Raw genomic sequence first — 27038 nt, 5'->3', positions numbered from 1 at the left:
TCCCATAGGAGACTATAACACTGTACACACTGATCTCTTATACTGATCATTGTTATCCCATAGGGAGCTATAGCACTGCACACACTGATCTCTTATACTGATCATTGTTACCCCATAGGGAGCTATAGCACTGCACACATTGATCTCCTATGCTGATCATTGTTATCCCATAGAGAGCTATAGCACTGTACACACTGATCTCCTATACTGATCATTGTTATCCCATAGGGAGCTATAGCACTGCACACACTGATCTCCCATGCTGATCCCTGCAAAGCCATAGCTTTGCACGGATCAGTCAGATATATGCAATATATCGGTCTTATCATGTACAATGTATCAGTTTTATAATGTACAATGTATCAGTTTTATAATGTACAATGTATCGCTTTTATAATGTGCAATGTATCGCTTTTATAATGTGCAATATATTGGTTTTATCATGTGCAATATATCAGTTTATAATGTGCAATGTATCAGTTTTATAATGTGCAATGTATCAGTTTTATAATGTACAATGTATCAGTTTTATAATGTGCAATGTATCAGTTTTATAATGTGCAATGTATCAGTTTTATAATGTGCAATGTATCAGTTTATAATGTGCAATGCATCAGTTTATAATGTGCAATGTATCAGTTTATAATGTACAATGTATCAGTTATACACGTGACATCACCTGTATAAACAACTACAGCCCTAGTATCGCCTCTAATATCCCGTAAACAACCTATGTCACCATAGCAACTAAACTCATAACCGGATGTGGCCGTCTCTATGGTAATAACCTTCATACTTCGGACTATGATCTGACTATCTCCAACTTCCGGTAAATCCAGACTCTATGATCCGATAGACCGGAAATGACGTCTCCTACATTAAAAAAAAAATAAAAAAATAAAAAAAACGGCGCGCGACTCCCACAGCTGAGCGGTAGTTTTTCCTCTGGTCACGTGGGATAGCGGTCGGCGGTAAGTGCCCGTCGGTGATGGTGATACAATGTACAGGTGACCGGCGTAGTCACCGCCCGAACACCAGAGAAAGTACAGCAGTGTTAACCTAACAGTGTGTCTCCAGCTGTTGCAAAACTACAACTCCCAGCATGCCCGGACAGCCAAAGGCTGTCCGGGCATGCTGGGAGTTGTAGTTTTGCAACAGCTGGAGGCACCTTGATTGGGAAACACTGGGTTACACTGTATTTTAAATCACAGTTGTTTTTAGGCCTTATACAGCTGTTGGGGTACCACAAATCCCAGCATGTCCTGACAGCTGCAGCCTTGGAGTTGACAGTTTTGCAGCACTGTAGTTTCATGAAGAGTTTTGTTAGGATATGCTGGGAGTTGTAGTTCTGCCTCATGTTATAGATCTCTAGGGACATTCTAAAAGGAATGATGAAGTGGAATGTCCATAGACTATAATGGGAAGTCAGATAGAAGTTCGTTTGCAGGTAAATCTGTTATTTAGGAAATTCAGCTTTACCACTAGTGTCCCCAGGTAGAGTAACATTGTAAAATGGAAATGACCTGGGATTATGGCTGTTATCTATGGAATTCTGGGAGAATGGAATGTCCATAGACTAATAGTGATGAGCGAACTTACAGTACATTCGATTCGTCACGAACTTCTCGGCTCGGCAGTTGATGTCTTTTCCTGCATAAATTAGTTCAGCTTTCCGGTGCTCCGGTGGCTGGAAAAGGTGAATACAGTCCTAGGAAAGAGTCTCCTAGGACTGTATCCACCTTTTCCAGCCCACGGAAGCACCTAAAAGCTGAACTCCTTTATGCAGGAAAAGACATCAACTGCCGAGCCGAGAAGTTCATGACGAATCGAATGTACTGTAAGTTCGCTCATCTCTAATGAGCGGCATTGGCCATATTCGAATTTGCGATATTTCGCAAATATATATATAAGGGATCGACCGATTATCGGTTTTGCCGATAATCACGATTTTGGGCATTATCGGTATCGGCAATTACCTTGCCGATAATGCCCCGCGACCACCCGCCGCACTGCATTGCACCCCCCACCGCCCCGGCCCCATTGCCTCCCCCATCCCCGGTTTTATAATTACCTGTTCCCGGGGTCCACGCTACTTCTGGCTTCTCCTGCGTTACGCTGTGCGCAGTGACGAATAACGTGCGCGACGTGACGTCACCCTCAGTGCGCACAGTGACAGATCAGGAGGACGCCACCGGAGCCAGATGTAGAGTGGACCCCGGGAACAGATAATTATAAAACCGGGGATGGGGGCGGTGCAGTGGGGTGGTAGGGTGCGCGGAGCGGTGCGGCGGTGGAGGGGGCGGTGTCGGTGATAGGACTCAGGACCCCCGGACAGGCAGGGGGAGAGAAGCGGGTGGCGGTGGCGGCGGCGGTCTATGGCACCGCAAAAGCCACTGCAGTTCATTAATTTAAAGCGCCCGCTTTAAATCAATGATCTGCAGCGGTGTCGCGGGGGGATAAAGAGCCGATAACTTATACCGGAATATCGGTATAAGTTATCGGCTATCGGCCCTAACCTGCACCGATTATCGGTATCGGCCCTAAAAAAAATATATATCGGTCGATCCCTAATATAGATGAATATTCGTGAATTTCATGTATTCGTGTTATTCGGGTATTCGAGGAAGAAAACAGTGAGGGGGTGGGGCAACTTTCCTATTGGTTGTAGTGATGTTGGTGATAACCTCTGACACGTGTATTTACATCATTGTAATTGGCCCACAAGTGAAAAGAAGGAATATGCGCATATGCAGAGAAAAAAAAAGTGAATATTCGTTATTTCGAATATATTTGTGAATTTGCGATAAAAATTTGAAATGTGAATATTCGCGCCCAACACTAGACTGTAATAGGAAGTAATATTTGATGTGGCGTCTGAACCATTGAACAGATCACATAAATGTTTAGCAGACGTATTCTTCATACTCAGCGGGATTACTTGAAATTGAGATTTAGAAAGATTATCATTGGTTTCTATAAAATCACAAGGATAATGACAAAATGGAATGCACGTAGACTATAATGGGAAGTAAAATAGGAGCTCATTTACATGTGAATTAGGGATCGACCGATATTGTTTTTTTTTTTGTTGATGGAAATGAAATGTATGAACCCCTGGAGGTCTGGATATGGAGTCACACTCAAAATCACAGTGGAAAACCCCACTACAGGCTGATCCAACTTTATGTAATGTCCTTAACCCCTACAGGACCCATGACTTACCGGTACATCAGGAGTCTGCTCCTGTTCTATAACGTGTGGCACCGCATCATAGTGAGTCGGGCTCGGCCTCTAACAATGGCCGGGATCCGTGGCTAATAGTGCGTGGCACTTATCGCGGTGCCGCGTGGTATTAACTAGGGATCGGCCGATTATCGGTTTGGACGATATTATCGGCCGATATTGACGATTTTGGGCTTTATCGGTACTTCTGGCTCCTGCTGCGTCCTGTGTTGCACTGTGCGCAATGACGAGTGACGCGACGCGACATCAGTGCGCACAGTGACAGCTCAGGAGGACGCCACCGGAGCCAGATGTAGAGTGGACCCCGGGAACAGGTAATTATAAAACCAGGGATGGGGGAGGCAATGGGGCCAGGCGGTGATAGGACTCAGGACCCCCGGACAGGCAGGAGGAGAGAAGCGGGCGGCGGTCTATGGCACCGCAAAAGCCACTGCAGTTCATTAATTTAAAGCGCCCGCTTTAAATCAATGATCTGCAGCGGTGTCGCGGGGGGAGATAAATAGCCGATAACTTATACCGATATAAGTTATCAGCTACCGGCCCTTACCTCCACCGATTATCAGTATCGGCCCTAAAAATCGATATCAGTCGATCCCTAGAAGTAATTTACAAATCTGTTTAACTTTCTGGAGCCAGTTGAGATATAAAAAGTTTTTGCCTGGAATACCCTTTTATGTTTTGGGGTTGGGTCTCTACAAGGTTGTTGTTCGAAGATCGCTCAGATTTTCAACTCTCCAGACAGTCGTCAGTCTTCCTTATTTCCGTCATTGCTGCGGGTCATGTAGGAGATGATGTACAGGCGCCCTATATGACCATAGTGGACAATGGTCATAGGAGGGAACACAGAGTCCTGCTATGATTAAGTGATCTGCGAACGGAAAACAACTTTACGCTCTGGATAATGGGTACTTCAGCAGAGTGCGCCTTAAAGTTAAACTATGGTTCAAAACTCAGTGGCTGAGGGCACGGCTATAAGTACACATGACAAAACTGTGTAAACAGCTATAAGGAGACGGTTATAAGGGCACAGGACACGGCTATGAGGACACGACTATAAGGCACAGGACACGGCTATGGGGACATGACTATAAGGGCACAGGACACGGCTATGAGGACACGACTATAAGGCACAGGACACGGCTATGAGGACACGACTATAAGGGCACAGTACACGGCTATGAGGACACAACTATAAGGGCACAGGACACGGCTATGAGGACACAACTATAAGGGCACAGGACACGGCTATGAGGACACGACTATAAGGGCACAGGACACGGCTATGAGGACACGACTATAAGGGCACAGTACACGGCTATGAGGACACAACTATAAGGGCACAGGACACGGCTATGAGGACACAACTATAAGGGCACAGGACACGGCTATGAGGACACGACTATAAGGGCACAGGACACGGCTATGAGGACACGACTATAAGGCACAGGACACGGCTATGAGGACACGACTATAAGGGCACAGGACACGGCTATGAGGACACGACTATAAGGGCACAGGACACGGCTATGAGGACACGACTATAAGGGCACAGGACACGGCTATGAGGACACGACTATAAGGGCACAGGACACGGCTATGAGGACACGACTATAAGGGCACAGGACACGGCTATGAGGACACGACTATAAGGGCACAGGACACGGCTATGAGGACACGACTATAAGGGCACAGGACACGGCTATGAGGACATGACTATAAGGGCACAGGACACGGCTATGGGGACACGACTATAAGGGCACAGGACACGGCTATGGGGACACGACTATAAGGGCACAGGACACGGCTATGGGGACACGACTATAAGGGCACAGGACACGGCTATGGGGACATGACTATAAGGGCACAGGACACGGCTATGGGGACATGACTATAAGGGCACAGGACACGGCTATGGGGACATGACTATAAGGGCACAGGACACGGCTATGGGGACATGACTATAAGGGCACAGGACACGGCTATGGGGACATGACTATAAGGGCACAGGACACGGCTATGGGGACATGACTATAAGGGCACAGGACACGGCTATGGGGACATGACTATAAGGGCACAGGACACGGCTATGGGGACATGACTATAAGGGCACAGGACACGGCTATGGGGACATGACTATAAGGGCACAGGACACGGCTATGGGGACATGACTATAAGGGCACAGGACACGGCTATGGGGACATGACTATAAGGGCACAGGACACGGCTATGGGGACATGACTATAAGGGCACAGGACACGGCTATGGGGACATGACTATAAGGGCACAGGACACGGCTATAAGGGCACAGGACACAGCTATGAGGACATGACTATAAGGACACAGGACATGGCTATAAGGGCACAGGACATGGCTATAAGGGCACAGGACACGGCTATGGGGACATGACTATAAGGACACAGGACACGGCTATGGGGACATGACTATAAGGGCACAGGACATGGCTATAAGGGCACAGGACACGGCTATGGGGACACGACTGTAAGGGCACAGGACACGGCTATGAGGACACGACTGTAAGGGCACAGGACACGGCTATGAGGACACGACTGTAAGGGCACAGGACACGGCTATGAGGACACGACTGTAAGGGCACAGGACACGGCTATGAGGACACGACTGTAAGGGCACAGGACACGGCTATGAGGACACGACTGTAAGGGCACAGGACACGGCTATGAGGACACGACTGTAAGGGCACAGGACACGGCTATGAGGACACGACTGTAAGGGCACAGGACACGGCTATGAGGACACGACTGTAAGGGCACAGGACACGGCTATGAGGACACGACTGTAAGGGCACAGGACACGGCTATGAGGACACGACTGTAAGGGCACAGGACACGGCTATGAGGACACGACTGTAAGGGCACAGGACACGGCTATGAGGACACGACTGTAAGGGCACAGGACACGGCTATGAGGACACGACTGTAAGGGCACAGGACACGGCTATGAGGACACGACTGTAAGGGCACAGGACACGGCTATGAGGACACGACTGTAAGGGCACAGGACACGGCTATGAGGACACGACTGTAAGGGCACAGGACACGGCTATGAGGACACGACTGTAAGGGCACAGGACACGGCTATGAGGACACGACTGTAAGGGCACAGGACACGGCTATGAGGACACGACTGTAAGGGCACAGGACACGGCTATGAGGACACGACTGTAAGGGCACAGGACACGGCTATGAGGACACGACTGTAAGGGCACAGGACACGGCTATGAGGACACGACTGTAAGGGCACAGGACACGGCTATGAGGACACGACTGTAAGGGCACAGGACACGGCTATGAGGACACGACTGTAAGGGCACAGGACACGGCTATGAGGACACGACTGTAAGGGCACAGGACACGGCTATGAGGACACGACTGTAAGGGCACAGGACACGGCTATGAGGACACGACTGTAAGGGCACAGGACACGGCTATGAGGACACGACTGTAAGGGCACAGGACACGGCTATGAGGACACGACTGTAAGGGCACAGGACACGGCTATGAGGACACGACTGTAAGGGCACAGGACACGGCTATGAGGACACGACTGTAAGGGCACAGGACACGGCTATGAGGACACGACTGTAAGGGCACAGGACACGGCTATGAGGACACGACTGTAAGGGCACAGGACACGGCTATGAGGACACGACTGTAAGGGCACAGGACACGGCTATGGGGACACGACTGTAAGGGCACAGGACACGGCTATGGGGACACGACTGTAAGGGCACAGGACACGGCTATGGGGACACGACTGTAAGGGCACAGGACACGGCTATGGGGACACGACTGTAAGGGCACAGGACACGGCTATGGGGACACGACTGTAAGGGCACAGGACACGGCTATGGGGACACGACTGTAAGGGCACAGGACACGGCTATGGGGACACGACTGTAAGGGCACAGGACACGGCTATGGGGACACGACTGTAAGGGCACAGGACACGGCTATGGGGACACGACTGTAAGGGCACAGGACACGGCTATGGGGACACGACTGTAAGGGCACAGGACACGGCTATGGGGACACGACTGTAAGGGCACAGGACACGGCTATGGGGACACGACTGTAAGGGCACAGGACACGGCTATGGGGACACGACTGTAAGGGCACAGGACACGGCTATGGGGACACGACTGTAAGGGCACAGGACACGGCTATGGGGACACGACTGTAAGGGCACAGGACACGGCTATGGGGACACGACTGTAAGGGCACAGGACACGGCTATGGGGACACGACTGTAAGGGCACAGGACACGGCTATGGGGACACGACTGTAAGGGCACAGGACACGGCTATGGGGACACGACTGTAAGGGCACAGGACACGGCTATGGGGACACGACTGTAAGGGCACAGGACACGGCTATGGGGACACGACTGTAAGGGCACAGGACACGGCTATGGGGACACGACTGTAAGGGCACAGGACACGGCTATGGGGACACGACTGTAAGGGCACAGGACACGGCTATGGGGACACGACTGTAAGGGCACAGGACACGGCTATGGGGACACGACTGTAAGGGCACAGGACACGGCTATGGGGACACGACTGTAAGGGCACAGGACACGGCTATGGGGACACGACTGTAAGGGCACAGGACACGGCTATGGGGACACGACTGTAAGGGCACAGGACACGGCTATGGGGACACGACTGTAAGGGCACAGGACACGGCTATGGGGACACGACTGTAAGGGCACAGGACACGGCTATGGGGACACGACTGTAAGGGCACAGGACACGGCTATGGGGACACGACTGTAAGGGCACAGGACACGGCTATGGGGACACGACTGTAAGGGCACAGGACACGGCTATGGGGACACGACTGTAAGGGCACAGGACACGGCTATGGGGACACGACTGTAAGGGCACAGGACACGGCTATGGGGACACGACTGTAAGGGCACAGGACACGGCTATGGGGACACGACTGTAAGGGCACAGGACACGGCTATGGGGACACGACTGTAAGGGCACAGGACACGGCTATGGGGACACGACTGTAAGGGCACAGGACACGGCTATGGGGACACGACTGTAAGGGCACAGGACACGGCTATGGGGACACGACTGTAAGGGCACAGGACACGGCTATGGGGACACGACTGTAAGGGCACAGGACACGGCTATGGGGACACGACTGTAAGGGCACAGGACACGGCTATGGGGACACGACTGTAAGGGCACAGGACACGGCTATGGGGACACGACTGTAAGGGCACAGGACACGGCTATGGGGACACGACTGTAAGGGCACAGGACACGGCTATGGGGACACGACTGTAAGGGCACAGGACACGGCTATGGGGACACGACTGTAAGGGCACAGGACACGGCTATGGGGACACGACTGTAAGGGCACAGGACACGGCTATGGGGACACGACTGTAAGGGCACAGGACACGGCTATGGGGACACGACTGTAAGGGCACAGGACACGGCTATGGGGACACGACTGTAAGGGCACAGGACACGGCTATGGGGACACGACTGTAAGGGCACAGGACACGGCTATGGGGACACGACTGTAAGGGCACAGGACACGGCTATGGGGACACGACTGTAAGGGCACAGGACACGGCTATGGGGACACGACTGTAAGGGCACAGGACATGGCTATAAGGGCACAGGACACGGCTATGGGGACATGACTATAAGGGCACAGGACATGGCTATAAGGGCACAGGACACGGCTGTGGGGACATGACTATAAGGGCACAGGACATGGCTATAAGGGCACAGGACACGGCTGTGGGGACATGACTATAAGGGCACAGGACACGGCTATGGGGACACGACTATAAGGGCACAGGACATGGCTATAAGGGCACAGGACACGGCTATGGGGACATGACTATAAGGGCACAGGACATGGCTATAAGGGCACAGGACACGGCTGTGGGGACATGACTATAAGGGCACAGGACATGGCTATAAGGGCACAGGACACGGCTGTGGGGACATGACTATAAGGGCACAGGACACGGCTATGGGGACACGACTATAAGGGCACAGGACATGGCTATAAGGGCACAGGACACGGCTGTGGGGACATGACTATAAGGGCACAGGACATGGCTATAAGGGCACAGGACACGGCTGTGGGGACATGACTATAAGGGCACAGGACATGGCTATAAGGGCACAGGACACGGCTGTGGGGACATGACTATAAGGGCACAGGACACGGCTATGGGGACATGACTATAAGGGCACAGGACACGGCTATGAGGACACGACTATAAGGGCACAGGACACGGCTATGGGGACATGACTATAAGGGCACAGGACATGGCTATAAGGGCACAGGACACGGCTATGGGGACATGACTATAAGGGCACAGGACACGGCTATGAGGACACGGCTATAAGGGCACAGGACACGGCTATAAGGGCACAGGACACGGCTATGGGGACACCGCTATAAGGGCACAGGACACGGCTATAAGGGCACAGGACACGACTATAAGGGCACAGGACACGGCTATGGGAACACGACTATAAGGGCACAGGACACGGCTATAAGGGCACAGGACACGGCTATGAGGACACAACTATAAGAGCACAGGACACGGCTATGAGGACACAACTATAAGGGCACAGGACACGGCTATGAGGACACAACTATAAGGGCACAGGACACGGCTATGAGGACACGGCTATAAGGACACAGGACACGGCTATGGGGACACGACTATAAGGGCACAGGACACGGCTATGGGGACATGGCTATAAGGACACAGGACACGGCTATGGGGGCACAGGACACGGCTATGGGGACACGACTATAAGGGCACAGGACACGGCTATAAGGGCACAGGACACGGCTATGAGGACACAACTATAAGAGCACAGGACACGGCTATGAGGACACAACTATAAGGGCACAGGACACGGCTATGAGGACACAACTATAAGGGCACAGGACACGGCTATGGGGACACAACTATAAGGGCACAGGACACGGCTATGAGGACACGACTATAAGGGCACAGGACACGGCTAACAGGACACGACTATAAGGGCACAGGACACGGCTATAAGGACACAGGACACGGCTATGGGGACACGACTATAAGGGCACAGGACACGGCTATGAGGACACAACTATAAGGGCACAGGACACGGCTATAAGGACACAGGACACGGCTATGGGGACACGACTATAAGGGCACAGGACACGGCTATGGGGACATGGCTATAAGGACACGGCTATGGGGACACAGGACACGGCTATGGGGACACAGGACACGGCTATGGGGACACAGGACACGGCTATGGGGACACAGGACACGGCTATGGGGACATGGCTATAAGGGCACAGGACATGGCTATAAGGGCACAGGACATGGCTATAAGGGCACAGGACATGGCTATAAGGGCACAGGACACGGCTATGGGGACACAGGACACGGCTATGGGGACATGGCTATAAGGGCACAGGACATGGCTATAAGGGCACAGGACATGGCTATAAGGGCACAGGACACGGCTATGGGGACACAACTATAAGGGCACAGGACACGGCTATGGGAACACGACTATAAGGGCACAGGACACGGCTATAAGGGCACAGGACACGACTATAAGGGCACAGGACACGGCTATGGGAACACGACTATAAGGGCACAGGACACGGCTATAAGGGCACAGGACACGGCTATGAGGACACAACTATAAGAGCACAGGACACGGCTATGAGGACACAACTATAAGGGCACAGGACACGGCTATGAGGACACAACTATAAGGGCACAGGACACGGCTATGAGGACACAACTATAAGGGCACAGGACACGGCTATGGGGACACGACTATAAGGGCACAGGACACGGCTATGGGGACACGACTATAAGGGCACAGGACACGGCTAACAGGACACGACTATAAGGGCACAGGACACGGCTAACAGGACACGACTATAAGGGCACAGGACACGGCTATGAGGACACGGCTATAAGGACACAGGACACGGCTATGGGGACACGACTATAAGGGCACAGGACACGGCTATGGGGACATGGCTATAAGGACACAGGACACGGCTATGGGGGCACAGGACACGGCTATGGGGACACGACTATAAGAGCACAGGACACGGCTATGAGGACACAACTATAAGGGCACAGGACACGGCTATGAGGACACAACTATAAGGGCACAGGACACGGCTATGGGGACACAACTATAAGGGCACAGGACACGGCTATGAGGACACAACTATAAGGGCACAGGACACGGCTATAAGGACACAGGACACGGCTATGGGGACACGACTATAAGGGCACAGGACACGGCTATGGGGACACGGCTATGGGGACACAGGACACGGCTATGGGGACACAGGACACGGCTATGGGGACACAGGACACGGCTATGGGGACACAGGACACGGCTATGGGGACATGGCTATAAGGGCACAGGACATGGCTATAAGGGCACAGGACATGGCTATAAGGGCACAGGACACGGCTATGGGGACACAACTATAAGGGCACAGGACACATCCAGGTGACCTTATGACTTTATGTTTTTGGTGTTTTATAAGAGTTAAGTTTTAATTCTGATCCGTCTCTGTGATGTCTCCTGATCATGTAAGGGGGGTGGGCGCTGTATATCATGTAAGGGGGGTGGGCGCTGTATATCATGTAAGGGGGGTGGGCGCTGTATATCATGTAAGGGGGGGGGCGCTGTATATCATGTAAGGGGGGGGCACTGTATATCATGAATGGGGGGGGCATTGTATATCATGTAAGGGGGGGCACTGTATATCATGAATGGGGGGGGCATTGTATATCATGTAAGGGGGGGGGGCGCTGTATATCATGTAAGGGGGGGGGCGCTGTATATCATGTAAGGGGGGGGGGGCGCTGTATATCATGTAAGGGGGGGGGCACTGTAGGATATCATGTAAGGGGGGGGGCACTGTAGGATATCATGTAAGGGGGGGGGCACTGTAGGATATCATGTAAGGGGGGGGCACTGTAGGATATCATGTAAGGGGGGGGGCGCTGTAGGATATCATGTAAGGGGGGGGCGCTGTAGGATATCATGTAAGGGGGGGGCGCTGTAGGATATCATGTAAGGGGGGGGCGCTGTAGGATATCATGTAAGGGGGGGGCGCTGTAGGATATCATGTAAGGGGGGGGCGCTGTAGGATATCATGTAAGGGGGGGGGCGCTGTAGGATATCATGTAAGGGGGGGGGGCGCTGTAGGATATCATGTAAGGGGGGGGCGCTGTAGGATATCATGTAAGGGGGGGGCGCTGTAGGATATCATGTAAGGGGGGCTCAGTTTGTGGAGAATGCCTGTCCTACTCTCTAACCACCACTAGATGTCACTATGTGATGACTTAATGGAGCTGCTGATCTCTAAGATCAGTGATTCTTTGTATATTTGGATACCTACTCGTTGTTTTCTTTTGGATGTATATACAATATTTTGTATTTTCTGTAATATTATTTGCTATGGTCTTTGGTGTTTTTTGTGATTCCCTCTGGTTACTACTCGGGGAGGCGGGGAGCTTATTCTTGCTCCTTTGTGTCCCCCACAGGAGTGAGTGAAGCAGAAGACTTTTTGGTTCCACAACATTTTTCTGATTTTAAATGTTTTGTTTCTTTATGTGCAATAAAATGTTTCTTTTCCATACTAATCCTGATCACATGGAGCAGCGTAGTTTATATTAGGGATCGACCGATATCGTTTTTTTAGGGCCGATACCGATAATCGGTGCAGGTTAGGGCCGATAGCCGATAACTTATACCGATATTCCGGTATAAGTTATCGGCTATTTAACCCCCTGCGACACCGCTGCAGATCATTGATTTAAAGCGGGCGCTTTAAATCAATGATCTGCAGTGTCTTTTGCGGGGCCATAGGCCGCCGCCACCACCCGCTTCTCTCTCCCTACCTGTCAGGGTGGTCCGGGCCATCCATCGTTCATGTAGTGTCCGGGGGCGTTCCGGGTGAAGGGGGAACCGGTCCGGGCTGTCCTTCTTCTCTGGCGGTCATCTTCTCCACTCCGGGCAGGCTCCGGCCTAGTATGCTGCATAGACGCCGCTGCGCAGTGACGCCCGTGCACAGCGACGCCCCTGACGTCACGGCGTAGCGGCGTCTATGCAGCGTACTAGGCCGGAGCCTGCCTGGAGTGGAGAAGAAGACCGTGGGAGAAGAAGGACAGCCCGGACCGGTTCACCGGTTCACTCCCGGAACGCCCCCCGGACACTACAGGAAGGAAGGATGGATGGCCCGGACCACCCCCATTACGGGTAAGTTTAATTTTTTTATTGACTCGAAGGGTGGGGGAGGGGCCCGACCGGTATAGCGGTATGGGCAAAAATCCATACCGGTATACCGCCCAGCACTACGGTGGGGGGTGCGACGCGGTGGGTCGGGGGCGCGGTGCGGCGGGTCGAGGGGGTGGTGGTCGCGGTGGGGGCGGTGCGGGGGGCGGGGCATTATCGGCTTATCGGCAAGATAATTGCCGATACCGATAATGCCCAAAATCGTGATTATCGGCCGATAATATCGGCCATACCGATAATCGGTCGATCCCTAGTTTATATGCCCCGATTTATCTCTCTCCATCCATTAGTCCGCACTGGGCTCATATAATTGATACAATACAGAAATTTAGGTGCACTACTGTGGTAGATGTATACAGTGACATTGGCTAATCCCTCAACACTGATGTTAAAATTGAGACATTCGCCAGTGTATCCTTATATAAAGGACACACCAGAGCTGCTCCCCCAGTATATATGCACAACTGCATTTGGGGTTGAGCACCTCCAGCCATTTGAGACCACGTTTTTTGTTGTTGTTTGTATATTTATACTTGGAGGTGTGTAAACTCCATATGTAATGCTGCTTGAACATTTTCCAGGCAGCATTAGGGTTGCACCTGTGAGGCCATGCACCTATATCAGCCAACTTGGGTGGGGCTTGTAGCCTCTCTCCCCCCTTCCATTGTATGTGTGATCAGTCACGCTGGAGGGAACTGGGAGCAGGCTGCATGTCGGCCTAGTGCTGCTGTAATTGCCCACTGGCCCCTGGTTTTTGCTTATTACGCACAGGTAGGTTAGCGTTAGGTCCCGTGCCATCTGAGAAACCTTGGCGTTGGTGTGCGGGCTCTGGTGTGTCCTTTATATAAGGATACACTGGCGAATGTCTCAATTTTAACATCAGTGTTGAGGGATTAACCAATGTCACTGTATACATCTACCACAGTAGTGACCTACATTCCTGTATTATTCTAATTGTTACATATCCACACTGTCTATCTGGTGTAGGTTTCTATTGTGGCACTTGTAGTCCGCTGCAGGCATCCTCCATTGTATGCATTTTTATGCTGGGGATCGCCCCTAGCAACGGACTACAAGGGCAGGATCTGCTCCCCCAGTATATATGCACAACTGCATTTGGGGTTGAGCACCTCCAGCCATTTGAGACCACGTTTTTTGTTGTTGTTCATATAATTGATACTCCTCTCTCCATCCAGTAGTCCGCACCGGGCTCAGATGATGTATACTCCTCTCTCCATCCAGTAGTCTTCTTTGGGCTCAGATGACGTATACTCCTCTCTCCATCCAGTAGTCCGCACCGGGCAGATGATGGACACTCCTCTCTCCATCCAGTAGTCTTCTCTTGGCTCAGATGATGGATACTCCTCTCTCCATCCAGTAGTCTTCTCCGGGCTCAGATGATGGACACTCCTCTCTCCATCCAGTAGTTTGCTCTTGGCTCAGATGATGGCCACTCCTCTCTCCATCCAGTAGTCCACACCGGGCTCAGATGATGGACACTCCTCTATTCATCCAGTAGTCTGCTCTTGGCTCAGATGATTGCCACTCCTCTCTCCATCCAGTAGTCCACACCGGGCTCAGATGATGGACACTCCTCTATTCATCCAGTAGTCTTCTCTGGGCTCAGATGATAAACACTCCTATCCATCCAGTAGTCCGCACCGGGCTCAGATGATGGATACCCCTCTTTCCATCCAGTAGTCTTCTCAGGGCTCAGATGATGGATACTCCTCTCTCCATCCAGTAGTCTTCTCCGGGCTCAGATGATGGATACTCCTCTCTCCATCCAGTAGTCCGCACCGGGCTCAGATGATGGATACTCCTCTCTCATCCAGTAATCCGCACCGGGCTCAGATGATGGATACGCCTCGGGCATCAATCAGCCGTACATCAGGTGTAAAAGAACAGATGGACTTCTCTAAACATTCAGTCATCTTGTAGATTGGTCACCAAATCTACATGAGCCGGGGGAGGGGTGTATGACCATCGGTGCATCATTCCTCTGGTCCTTTGCTTTTGACCCTATTAGAATGGGAGATGTGTGGCTGATGGACAAGTGTTTGAATGTTAAAAATGAAGAATGAGGTCATGTGATCTCCGCTGCTAATTATATGATTGGCACAATTCTATGACTGAGCACAGCAGCTCTACTTTCTCTATCTGCTCGTATTGGAGTGCCGGCTGTGTGTATTGGAGTGCCGGCTGTGTGTATTGGAGTGCCGGCTGTGTGTATTGGAGTGCCGGCTGTGTGTATTGGAGTGCCGGCTGTGTGTATTGGAGTGCCGGCTGTGTGTATTGGAGTGCCGGCTGTGTGTATTGGAGTGCCGGCTGTGTGTATTGGAGTGCCGGCTGTGTGTATTGGAGTGCCGGCTGTGTGTATTGGAGTGCCGGCTGTGTGTATTGGAGTGCCGGCTGTGTGTATTGGAGTGCCGGCTGTGTGTATTGGAGTGCCGGCTGTGTGTATTGGAGTGCCGGCTGTGTGTATTGGAGTGCCGGCTGTGTGTATTGGAGTGCCGGCTGTGTGTATTGGAGTGCCGGCTGTGTGTATTGGAGTGCCGGCTGTGTGTATTGGAGTGGCGGCTGTGTGTATTGGAGTGGCGGCTGTGTGTATTGGAGTGGCGGCTGTGTGTATTGGAGTGGCGGCTGTGTGTATTGGAGTGGCGGCTGTGTGTATTGGAGTGGCGGCTGTGTGTATTGGAGTGGCGGCTGTGTGTATTGGAGTGGCGGCTGTGTGTATTGGAGTGCCGGCTGTGTGTATTGGAGTGCCGGCTGTGTGTATTGGAGTGCCGGCTGTGTGTATTGGAGTGCCGGCTGTGTGTATTGGAGTGCCGGCTGTGTGTATGAGCGTTGCCGTGTGTGTGTGAGCGGGTATTGGCTGTGTGTATGAGCGTTGCCGTGTGTGTGGGAGCGCGTCGGGTGTGTGTGTGTGTGTGTGTGAGCGCGAGTGCTGACTGTGTGTAGGACTATACATTTATAGTTACTGGGATGACGTCTCGGTTTTCTTTTGTCAGATGGATTTCCTAGAAGATTTCCTCGCTGGAGATGAAGAGAATCTTTGCTCGTACACGATGGGGGATCTGGAGGTTTGTCTGCAGCCGATGACGTCAAATGTAACAGATGAACTGTAGACATTAGTGAATTATGTCCCTTGTCCACCATGATTGGGGGGTAATAATCTATCCGCTCGTGATGATTGTGAGGTCATCAGATTGTGTGGGATAATGGGAGGTCAAAGCCTGAGGCCTCAGCCCAGGAGGCCTCACCCTGACACAAAACAAAAAGCAAAGGCGCTCCATGTGGAGGATCACACGTGCTGTAATGAAGGTTGGAGGGGATACAGGGGGTCGCTTACCGTCATACACAACAATGGACCGCACGTAGTGGATCACAGATAAAATGGGTTCCCCGTCTGCAGCCTTCCTGTGCCAGGGTGAGAGACAAAGTGCAACTTGAGAGTAGCAGGAATTTGCGTGGATTACCTGGATTGTGTCCCGGTCAGCACCACGCAAATTCCTGCTACTCTCCAAGTTGCACTTTGTCTCTCACCCTGGCACAGGAATAGGATACTAGCAGCACAAAGGGTTTCAGCAGACGCTGATCATATTAACTCTGCGTTGTTTTTTTTCTGTAGGAAATTGTTCACCTGTTGTCCAGTCAAGTCCATTCACACCGAGAGGAACTTCACAAGATGAAGGACAAGATACAGGACCTGGAGGCCGAGGCCGCTCAGAGGTAGAATGACTGGTAGAATCACCTGTTATGGGGGAACTAAGGGGCAACAACTGTACTACAACCCACAGTGCAGAATAGGGAGTACAGCTCTGGAGTATAATACAGGATATAATTCAGGATCAGTATAGGATAAGTAATGTAATGTATGTACACAGTGACCTCACCAGCAGAATAGGGAGTACAGCTCTGGAATATAATACAGGATATAATTCAGGATCAGTACAGGATAAGTAATGTAATGTATGTACACAGTGACCTCACCAGCAGAATAGTGAGTACAGCTCTGGAGTAAAATACAGGATATAACTCAGGATCAGTACAGGATAAGTAATGTAATGTATGTACACAGTGACCTCACCAGCAGAATAGTGAGTACAGCTCTGGAGTATAATACAGGATATAACTCAGGATCAGTACAGGATAAGTAATGTAATGTATGTACACAGTGACCTCACCAGCAGAATAGTGAGTACAGCTCTGGAGTATAATACAGGATATAACTCAGGATCAGTACAGGATAAGTAATGTAATATATGTACACAGTGATCTCACCAGCAGAATAGTGAGTACAGCTCTGGGGTATAATACAGGATATAACTCTGGATCAGTACAGGATAAGTAATATAATGTATGTACACAGTGACCCCACCAGCAGAATAGTGAGTACAACTCTGGAGTATAATACAGGATATAAATCGAGATTTTCCTAGCTTGTGACGGAAAATATTAGTTATATGAAGACAGGAGGCGAGTATCTTATGCATTAATCTTTCTTTATTAATGCCCATAGCAGAAACTATCTTTATTTATATAATTCAAACAGAAAAAAACTTTTCTTCTTTTGAAAACGATGAAACAGACTACATATCCCAGCAGTCCTTGCAATCCTGATAGCCACTCCTAGCCAAGTGACTCTATATAAAGGACTGCCTTAGTAATACCCCTCTTTCTTGAAGCGATGTTCAGACTCCTAAGAATCACGAACTCATGTAGATCTTGGTACCGCGACTCGAATCTTCGGCCAGCCGGCCAAACACCTTCCGACTCCGGAGCCGCAACGTGGAAACACTTGTGGAACCTTGCCACCAACGACACTCCAACAGGGATGTCCTGAAGTTAAACTTCGTCCCAACGGGGACTCAGGAACCAATAGCTTATCCGCAAACAGGAAGTCTCCATCGAAGTTCAATACCCTGAAGAAAAAAAGAAGAAAACTCGTAACAGGGTGGGTCGGGAGGGAACATACTCTCCTCCTGTCTTCATATAACTTATATTTTCTGTCACCAGCTAGGAAAATCTCGATTTATATATCAGACAGGAGGCTCATATCTTATACAAGTTTAAAGCTGTATCTATAACATAGACATCAAATGTAAGAATAATTAAGATCAAAGAACAGACATAGAGACATGATCCTCCGGTCTAAAGTAAAATTGACGAAAGGTCGACTCTGAAGACCAATCTGCTGCCAATAGAAGGTCTGAAAGCGAACCCCCGGAAGTAACCACTTTAGTGGCCATTGCCCCCCTAGTAGAGTGGGCGCCAAAAAGGGAAATATCAATCCCTGACATTTCCATCACCGACCTCACCCATCTGGCCAGAGTGGCCGAGGACACTGGGTGGTGTGGTTGGACATATGAGACAAGTAATTGGGAATATTCTGGGGAACGTAAGGTCGCCGTGCGCATTTCGTATGCCTGAAGGCATCAGACGACACAAAGTCGCGAATGCGACGGAAAAAAGGGGTAGAAAACTGGGTGCAATCTGGTTTTGGTTCTACGAACCACTGAGAAATTAACCCGTTCTGGCGAGAATTGCCGCCTAGAAATATCTAAGGCTCTCACACCTGATACCCTTTTAATGGAAACCAGACACAATAGAGTGGTGAGCTTGAGGGATAAAACCTTCAAGGAGAGGGAATCATTGTCTTCCCAAGAGGAAAACATCTGTAACACTTTGGCAACATCCCAAGTTGTGTGATAACGCGCTCGCGGAGGGCGTTTAAATTTTACGCCGCATAGGAGACGGCACACCAATGGATGTTTGCCTACAGGCAAAGAGTCCACCGGACAATGGTATGCCGAGATGGCGGACCTGTATACATTGAGGGAACTATATGATTTTCCCGATTCACAGGACTCCGCCAGGTAGTTCACTACTAATGAAACAGGGGCCTGAACGGGATTAACCGGTCGATGATCACACCAACGAACCCACAGTCCCCAGGCAGATCGATATGCCGAACTAGTCCCTTGGGCCCAGGCCAAGGCGAGGAGATCTCTAGCCGATTGTGAAAGGACTCCACCTGGGTCTGGCACCCCGAAACCACGGTTGCGTCGGCCACCAAGGAGTGACCAGAACAATCATCGCCTTCTGATTGACTATTTGAAGGAGAAGCCTGGTGATCAATGGAAAGGGGGGAAACGCATAATGTGTCCCTTTCGGCCAAGTTTGGCGAAATACATCCACTGCCTCTGCATCCGGCCTCCAGCTGTAAAAGCGGAATAACTGCCGGTTGAGGCGTGAGGCGAAAAGATCAGTGTGGAATGGACCCCAGAGCTCCTGTAATGTTAGAAACACAGATCGTTCCAGCGTCCAGTTGCTGGAATCGGTCAGGTATCGGGAATTCCAGTCTGCTACTGAGTTGGACACACCTGGGATATATTCCGCTATCGGAATAATGTCGCGAGAAAGGCAGAAATGCCAAAATTCGGACGCGATGTCCGCTAACATTTTGGATCTCGTGTCCCCTAGGTGGTTGATGTATTGCACCGCCGACACATTGTCCATGCGTAGTAGTACGCAACAGTTGGACCTCTGAGAGAGGAAGCTCCTGATGGCGAAAAACGCTGCCAGGAGTTCCAACGCATTGATATAAAGGGAAGATTCTTCGACGGACCATGTCCCTCCTGTGGTGGACTGGCCACACCGGGCCCCCCCCCCCAGCCTTGTCGGCTCGCATCTGACTCTAAGATGACGTCCGGGCTGGAATTGAAGATCGCCTTGCCGTTCCATTCGACGGCATGCCGAAGCCACCACCGTGACTCTTCCTCCGATTCCGGACAAAGAGTGACCTCGTCCGCGTAACGCAGACCCTGCGGTAAGTGTAGGGTTTTTAGGCGTTGCAGAGCCCGATAATGAAGCGGGGCCGGGAAGATTGCCTGAATGGAGGCCGCTAGCAGACCGACTATGCGTGAGATGACTCTCAACGATACTCAGCCTTTTTCAAAAACCGCCCTGATTTCCTTGCGAATCAAGGCCAGTTTGGACTTGGGTAACCGTAGTGCCGCCTGTCTGGTGTCCACTAAGAACCCCCAAATCTCCATCTCCTGAGCTGGAGAGAGTACTGACTTTTTGTGGTTGATGAGGAAACCTAGTTCCTCCAGCAATGTCACTGTCCAAAGTTTGTGCAGACTGGCCTGCGCTTTGGAACGTGCCATGATTAGCAAGTTGTCCAGATATATTATCAGGCGTACCCCTCTGCATCGCAATGCGGCTACTACGGGCTTCATTATCTTGGTGAAGCACCATGGGGCCGATGAAAGACCGAAGGGGAGGCAAGTAAATTGCCACATTCTGTCCCTCCATAGAAATCTTAGAAATTGCTGAGAGGCAGGATGCATGCATATTAATGCCCATAGCAGAAAAAAATTCACTATTCAATGTAAAGAAAAATGAATAGAAACTCAAAACTACAACTCCCAGCAGTCCTTGGGCCACAGTGGCCACTCCTAACCCTGTAACCCCTATATAAGGACTGCCCCATCATAGATCTTCCTCTTTCTGTATGCGAATCGCCGCTGCACCAGATCCATGAACTCCAAGCGGTCGACTCTGTAACCTCCAGATTCTTCGACCAGCCGGCCCAACATCTCAGCTTCCGGAGACAAACTGGGGTAACTTCAACTTCGTCCCAACGGGGACCCTAGATAAACCAAACGCTTTCGACCAACAGGTCACCAGTGTGCAGGAAACCAGCAGCTGTGATCAGTACCCTGTAAAGAGAATGTAGAAACATAATAGGGTTGGGTAGGGAGGGAAGATACTCGCCTCCTGTCTTCATATAACTAATATTTTCCGTCACAAGCTAGGAAAATCTCGATTTATATATCAGACAGGAGGCTCATATCTTATGCAGGTTCAAAGCTAACATTCAAAGCATAAAATATACAAAAAACGATACAAAGCATCATAAAACCGACATGGAGACATGTTCCTCCGGCCTGAAGTAGAAATGGCGAAAGGTGGTCTCAGAAGACCAATCGGCCGCCATCAAAAGATCAGCGAGGGAACCACCCGCCGTGACCACTTTAGTAGCCATAGCCCCCCTGGACGGGTGCGCTCCAAAGAGGGATATGTCTATGCCCGCCATCTCCATGGCGGATCGGACCCACCGCGCCAGAGTCGCGGAGGTGACCGGATGATGAGGCTTGACATAAGAGACAAGGAGTTGAGAAAAGTCAGGAGAACATAACTCAGCAGTGAGCGACTCGTATGCCTGTAGGCAAGGAACAACGCAGAGACGAGGATGTGCAGGAAAATATGGGTAGAAAACTGAATGTAAACCCGTCTTGGTCCTACGTACCACCGAGAATTTTACACCTTGAGGCGAGAATTGACGCCTAGAGATGTCGAGGGCTCTAAAGTCCGAGACTCTCTTGATTGAGACTAGACACAACAGGACCGTAAGTTTGTAGGACAACAGTCGCAATGAAAGCGTCTCATTGTCCTCCCACCTAGAGAACATGTCAAGCAATTGGGAAACATCCCAGGTGGATTGATATTTAGGGCGTGGCGGTCGTTTAAATTTGATGCCTCGCAACAACCTACACACCAAAGGATGCATGCCGACCGGTAATGAGTCCACAGGGTGGTGGTAAGCGGAAATGGCCGACCGGTACACGTTGATGGAGCTGAATGATTTACCGGATTCAAAAGAATCCGCCAGATAATTCACCACTATTGATATAGGGGCTTGTACGGGATCAACCTGTCGTTGATCACACCAACGCACCCAAAGTCTCCAGGCTGATCGATATGCCGATCGAGTCCCGGGGGCCCAGGCCAGGGCGAGGAGGTCCCTAGCTGACTGAGGTCGCTTTCAGTGTCTGGCACCCTGAAACCAACCACGCCAGGAGAGTCAGATTGCCCTCCGCTACCAGAGGGTGGATACCCCTGGTTGGGTTGGAGAGAATCTGTGGGAAAATCGGCAGTAACCTGGGGTAATCCAAGGTCATCCCCAGAAGGAGGGGAAACCAAGGTTGTGTCGGCCACCAGGGGGTGATTAACACAATCGTCGCCCTCTGGTTCGCTAAGTGTAGAAGAACCTTGGGAATCATGGAGAACTGGGGAAATGCATAATGTGTTCCCTCCGGCCATATCTGGCGAAATGCGTCGACCGCAGCTGCTTCCGGGTCCGGCCTCCAGCTGAAGAATCGAGGTAGATGATGATTGAGGCGCGAGGCAAAGAGATCTATGCTCAACGGACCCCACAGGAGATCCAGCTGAAGGAAGATGAAACGATCCAGACTCCAGTCGCTGGAGTCTATGAGGTAGCGAGAATTCCAATCGGCTACTGTATTGGAAACCCCCGGAATATATTCCGCCAACGGCACGATGTTGCGGGAGAGACAGAAATGCCAAAAATCCCTTGCGATGTCGGCAAGGATTTTGGATCTGGTGCCCCCTAGGCGGTTGACATACTGCACCGCTGCAACATTGTCCATGCGTACTAATACGCAGCAATTGGACGCATCTGATAGGAAACTCTTGACGGCAAATGATGCCGCCAGAAGCTCCAAAGCATTGATGTGAAGGAGGGATTCCTCCGAGGACCAGGTCCCTCCCGTAGCGGCGTCTCCGAAACGAGTGTCCCCAACCTAGGCGGCTCGCACCCGACTCCAGAATGAAGTCCGGATTGGAGTTGAAAATCTTCTTGCTGTTCCATTCGACGGCATGACGCAGCCACCACCGCAATTCTGCCTTGGTTTCCGCATCGAGGGGTATCTCGTCTGCATATTTGAGACCTTGTCGTAGATGAAGGATTTTGAGTCTCTGGAGGGCCCTGTAGTGTAGAGGGGCCGGAAATATGGCCTGAATGGAGGCCGCTAAGAGACCCACCAGTCGAGCCAGGGTCCGCAAGGACAAGTAGCCTTTGCGCAAAACTGCCCTGATCTCTTTGCGAATGAGAGCCAACTTCGCCTTGGGTAGGCGCAACACGGCCTGATTGGTGTCCACCAAAAAACCCAAAAACTCCAGCTCTTGGGTTGGAACGAGGACCGATTTCTCGTGGTTGATGAGAAATCCCAGACCTTGTAACAAGGAAATCGTCCACCTCAAGTGGAGAGAGGCTTGATTTTTTTGAACGAGCCATGATGAGGATGTCGTCCAGATAAATGATCAGACGAACCCCTCTGCTCCTCAGGGATGCCACCACTGGTTTCAAGAGTTTGGTGAAACACCAGGGGGCGGACAAGAGACCAAATGGGAGGCATGTAAACTGCCACATCCGATCTCTCCAGAGGAAACAAAGTAGTTGTTGCGAAAACGGGTCCATGGGGACGGTGAGGTAGGCGTCCTTTAAGTCCACCTTCACTAGCCAGTCTCCCGTTTGTAGAATGTCCCGAAGGCAATGGATGCCTTCCATTTTGAAATGTCGATAGGCCACATGCTGGTTTAAATCCCTGAGATTTATCACCGGGCGGAATCCGCCCCCTTTTTTCTTGACAAGGAAAAGGTTGCTGAAAAACCCCGGGGATGACGGATTGACCTCAACGACCGCCCGTTTGGACAAAAGGTCCTGTAGTTCTTTGTCTATGTGAGCAACGTTTTGTTGTGAAAACCGGATGGGAGGAGGGATAGCGCCCAGTACCGGAGGAGTTAGAAGGTCTATATGGTAACCCGCTATAGTAGTGAGAATCCACGCGTCTGCCGTAATCGCAGACCAGGTGTGGATAAAATACTGCAGACGTCCCCCCACAGGAGTGTGTGACCGTGGAATGGGTGGAACACTTACGCGGTAGGTGGGCGAGATCGGGGGTATCCTCTGCCTCCACGGCTGCGCCACGGTCTGCCTCGGGGCGGGAAGAATGGCGCCGGTTGTGCCACTGGCATGGCATAGGAGGGTGGAGCCTGGGGATACAGCGGTGGAGCTGTTGTCCTAGTATATGGTCTGTATGAAGTGGTCCGGCCGGCAGAACGGCCCCTACTTCTGCCGGCCCGGGGAAAAACCTTGTTGGTCCCCGATTTCTTCAGTGAGGTTTGAGCCTTGTCTAGACTATTGAAGAGCCCAACAAACTTGATAATATCCTTAACCAGGTTATCCCCAAAAAGCATACCCTCCGCCGAGGGTCCTGGTTCAGTCTCGGCTAGGTGGGTCAATTACGGGTCAAGCTGCATAAGTATAGAGCGCCTGCGCTCAGTAGAGCACGCTGTATTGGCGCTGCCGACCAAACATATGGCCCTTTTGGGCCCACCCCCGGAGTTGGATCAGATTCACGGGTTGATCTGCCGCAGCGGCTTGCTCTGAAAGGTTCAGGATCTTTGTGAGTGGGCCCAATAGGTCTAAAATACGATCCTGGATGGTCTTTAGAGACCGTTCTACTCCTTTTTTGGGGAACTTTCCCGATTTACCTAGGTATTTGGCTAGGATAGGGTCTACCTCTGGGGTAGCGACCGCTTTCTTCGGAATAAAAGGTCTGGGGCATTCTGCCCGTAGTTTGTTACGGTTAGTCCTTTCAATGGCCCTACGTGCCCAGAACTCTACATACTGGGATACATGAGGTTGCGGGGTCCAGTCGCCAGAGCGAGGGTGGGATATCGCGTCTGGGTGGAAAAGTGGTTCACCTAGGGCATCTAGGATGACCTCACCCTGGGGTTCAGGGTCGGCGTTAGTGGTGAACGCCGAAGGCCCAGCATCCTCCTCATGGGAATCAGACTCGGAGACCGAAGTCTCGCCCGATTCATTATCTGATTCCTCGTCCGAGGGTTCTACATATGAATCGGGCTTGGCCCGCCTGGCGGACCTCTGCCTCTTTGGAACTCCCTGAGGCCCAGGGGTCGTTTAGAGTCTGTAGGATGCATGGGTCAGCAGTCCATGGGGGGAGCTGCCTGTGGCATATTATTTACTTCCCCTGCTGGGGAGTCAGAAGCCGCAACTGTATGCTTCCTTTTTTGGGAGGCTTTACCCTTTTTTGAAGGCGGCTCATCGCTGCGGGACAGCGGAATAGGGGTCAAAGACAGCACCTGATGGGAGCCTGCTGGAGCAATAGCTGAGGCTAGGGCTGCTTGGACGGACCTATTTATGAGTTCCTGGCTTTGGGAGGCACTCATGAATTGTGCTGTATCTAAGGTTAATTCATCCCCCCCAGTGGGAGCAGATGTGGAAGCATCAGACATGATAAGAGTTGGAAATATCAGATAGGATGGAAGAACTGACAAGCTATACAAGCATCCTGACAGTCCTATTAAACTAATTGACGTGTTAGGGCAGATAGAGAGCTTACTGTGAGCAAGACAAGTCCAAGCTCCGACCTCCACACCGTTAGCACTGCACTGGCGCTACGGTGTGAGGAGAGCCCAGTAGTATAGAAACCAGGGACGAAGTCTCACGAGACTACGTCTCCTGGAATCGCTATTGGCTCCAACAGGGACTGCCCACCGAACGTCAGCTGGGTCCGCCCTGAGAACTAGTAAGGGCTGCGCCGAAAGACGCGGCCTGACGGCGAGGACCCGCCCTCCGCCCGCGAAGGAGGACGGGAAAAAGTGCAGAGGTAAAATGGCGGAATGATAGAGCGAAAACGGGGAGAAAGGGGAAAATGGGGGAGAGGGCCCAGAGAATGCCGTCACAGGTAGAACTCGAAAGATGATATATATATATATATATATATATATATATATATATATATATATATATATATATATATATATATATATATATATATATATATATATAATATATTAATACGAAATTAAATTATAAATAAAATATAGAACAAGAAGAAGTATAAAAAAGTATAGAGAGTATAAAAATAGCACCCTATAGCGAGGGAGGAAGACAAGGTGTATTCCTCAGGCTATATAAGTGCCCAGCAAAAGAACTGAATAAATAGTAGGAAAATGGATGTACTTATCTGAAATCTGCTATGAGCAGAAAGAAAGAGGAAGATCTATGATGGGGCAGTCTTTATATAGGGGTTACAGGGTTAGGAGTGGCCACTGTGGCTCAAGAACTGCTGGGAGTTGTAGTTTTGAGTTTCTATTCATTTTTCTTTACATTGAATAGTGAATTTTGTTCTGCTATGGGCATTAATAAAGAGAGATTAATGCATAAGATATAAGCCTCCTGTCTGATATATAACTCAGGATCAGTACAGGATAAGTAATGTAATGTATGTACACAGTGACCTCACCAGCAGAATAGTGAGTACAGCTCTGGAGTATAATACAGGATATAACTCAGGATCAGTACAGGATAAGTAATGTAATGTATGTACACAGTGACCTCACCAGCAGAATAGTGAGTACAGCTCTGGGGTATAATACAGGATATATCTCAGGATCAGTACAGGATAAGTAATGTAATGTATGTACACAGTGACCTCACCAGCAGAATAGTGAGTACAGCTCTGGGGTATAATACAGGATATAACTCAGGATCAGTACAGGATAAGTAATGTAATGTATGTACACAGTGACCTCACCAGCA

At 50.8% G+C, this 27038-nt stretch overlaps 1 protein-coding gene across 4 annotated transcripts in view; it reads left to right on the top strand.

Moving 5' to 3' along the window:
* The first annotated feature begins 884 nt into the window (after window positions 1-884).
* Window positions 885-27038, top strand: part of LOC130348029 (tropomyosin-like) — a 38648-nt gene continuing 12494 nt past the window's right edge. Inside the window, exons 1-3 of one of the 4 annotated variants that reach the window (XM_056554702.1) lie at window positions 885-971; window positions 16612-16683; window positions 17232-17332. In XM_056554702.1, coding sequence (XP_056410677.1) covers window positions 16612-16683; window positions 17232-17332 — 173 coding nt within the window. In that variant the 5' untranslated portion in view covers window positions 885-971. Of the gene's footprint in view, window positions 972-1194; window positions 1448-15156; window positions 15495-16611; window positions 16684-17231; window positions 17333-27038 lie in introns of those variants that run through there. The other 3 variants (XM_056554701.1, XM_056554700.1, XM_056554703.1) reach the window with 3 other exon arrangements.

The sequence above is a fragment of the Hyla sarda genome, unplaced genomic scaffold (genome assembly GCF_029499605.1).
Source record: "Hyla sarda isolate aHylSar1 unplaced genomic scaffold, aHylSar1.hap1 scaffold_863, whole genome shotgun sequence".
NCBI classification, from domain to species: Eukaryota; Metazoa; Chordata; class Amphibia; order Anura; family Hylidae; genus Hyla; species Hyla sarda.
Note: the sequence above shows the minus strand (reverse complement) of the source record. Positions and strands in the feature narration are given on the sequence as shown.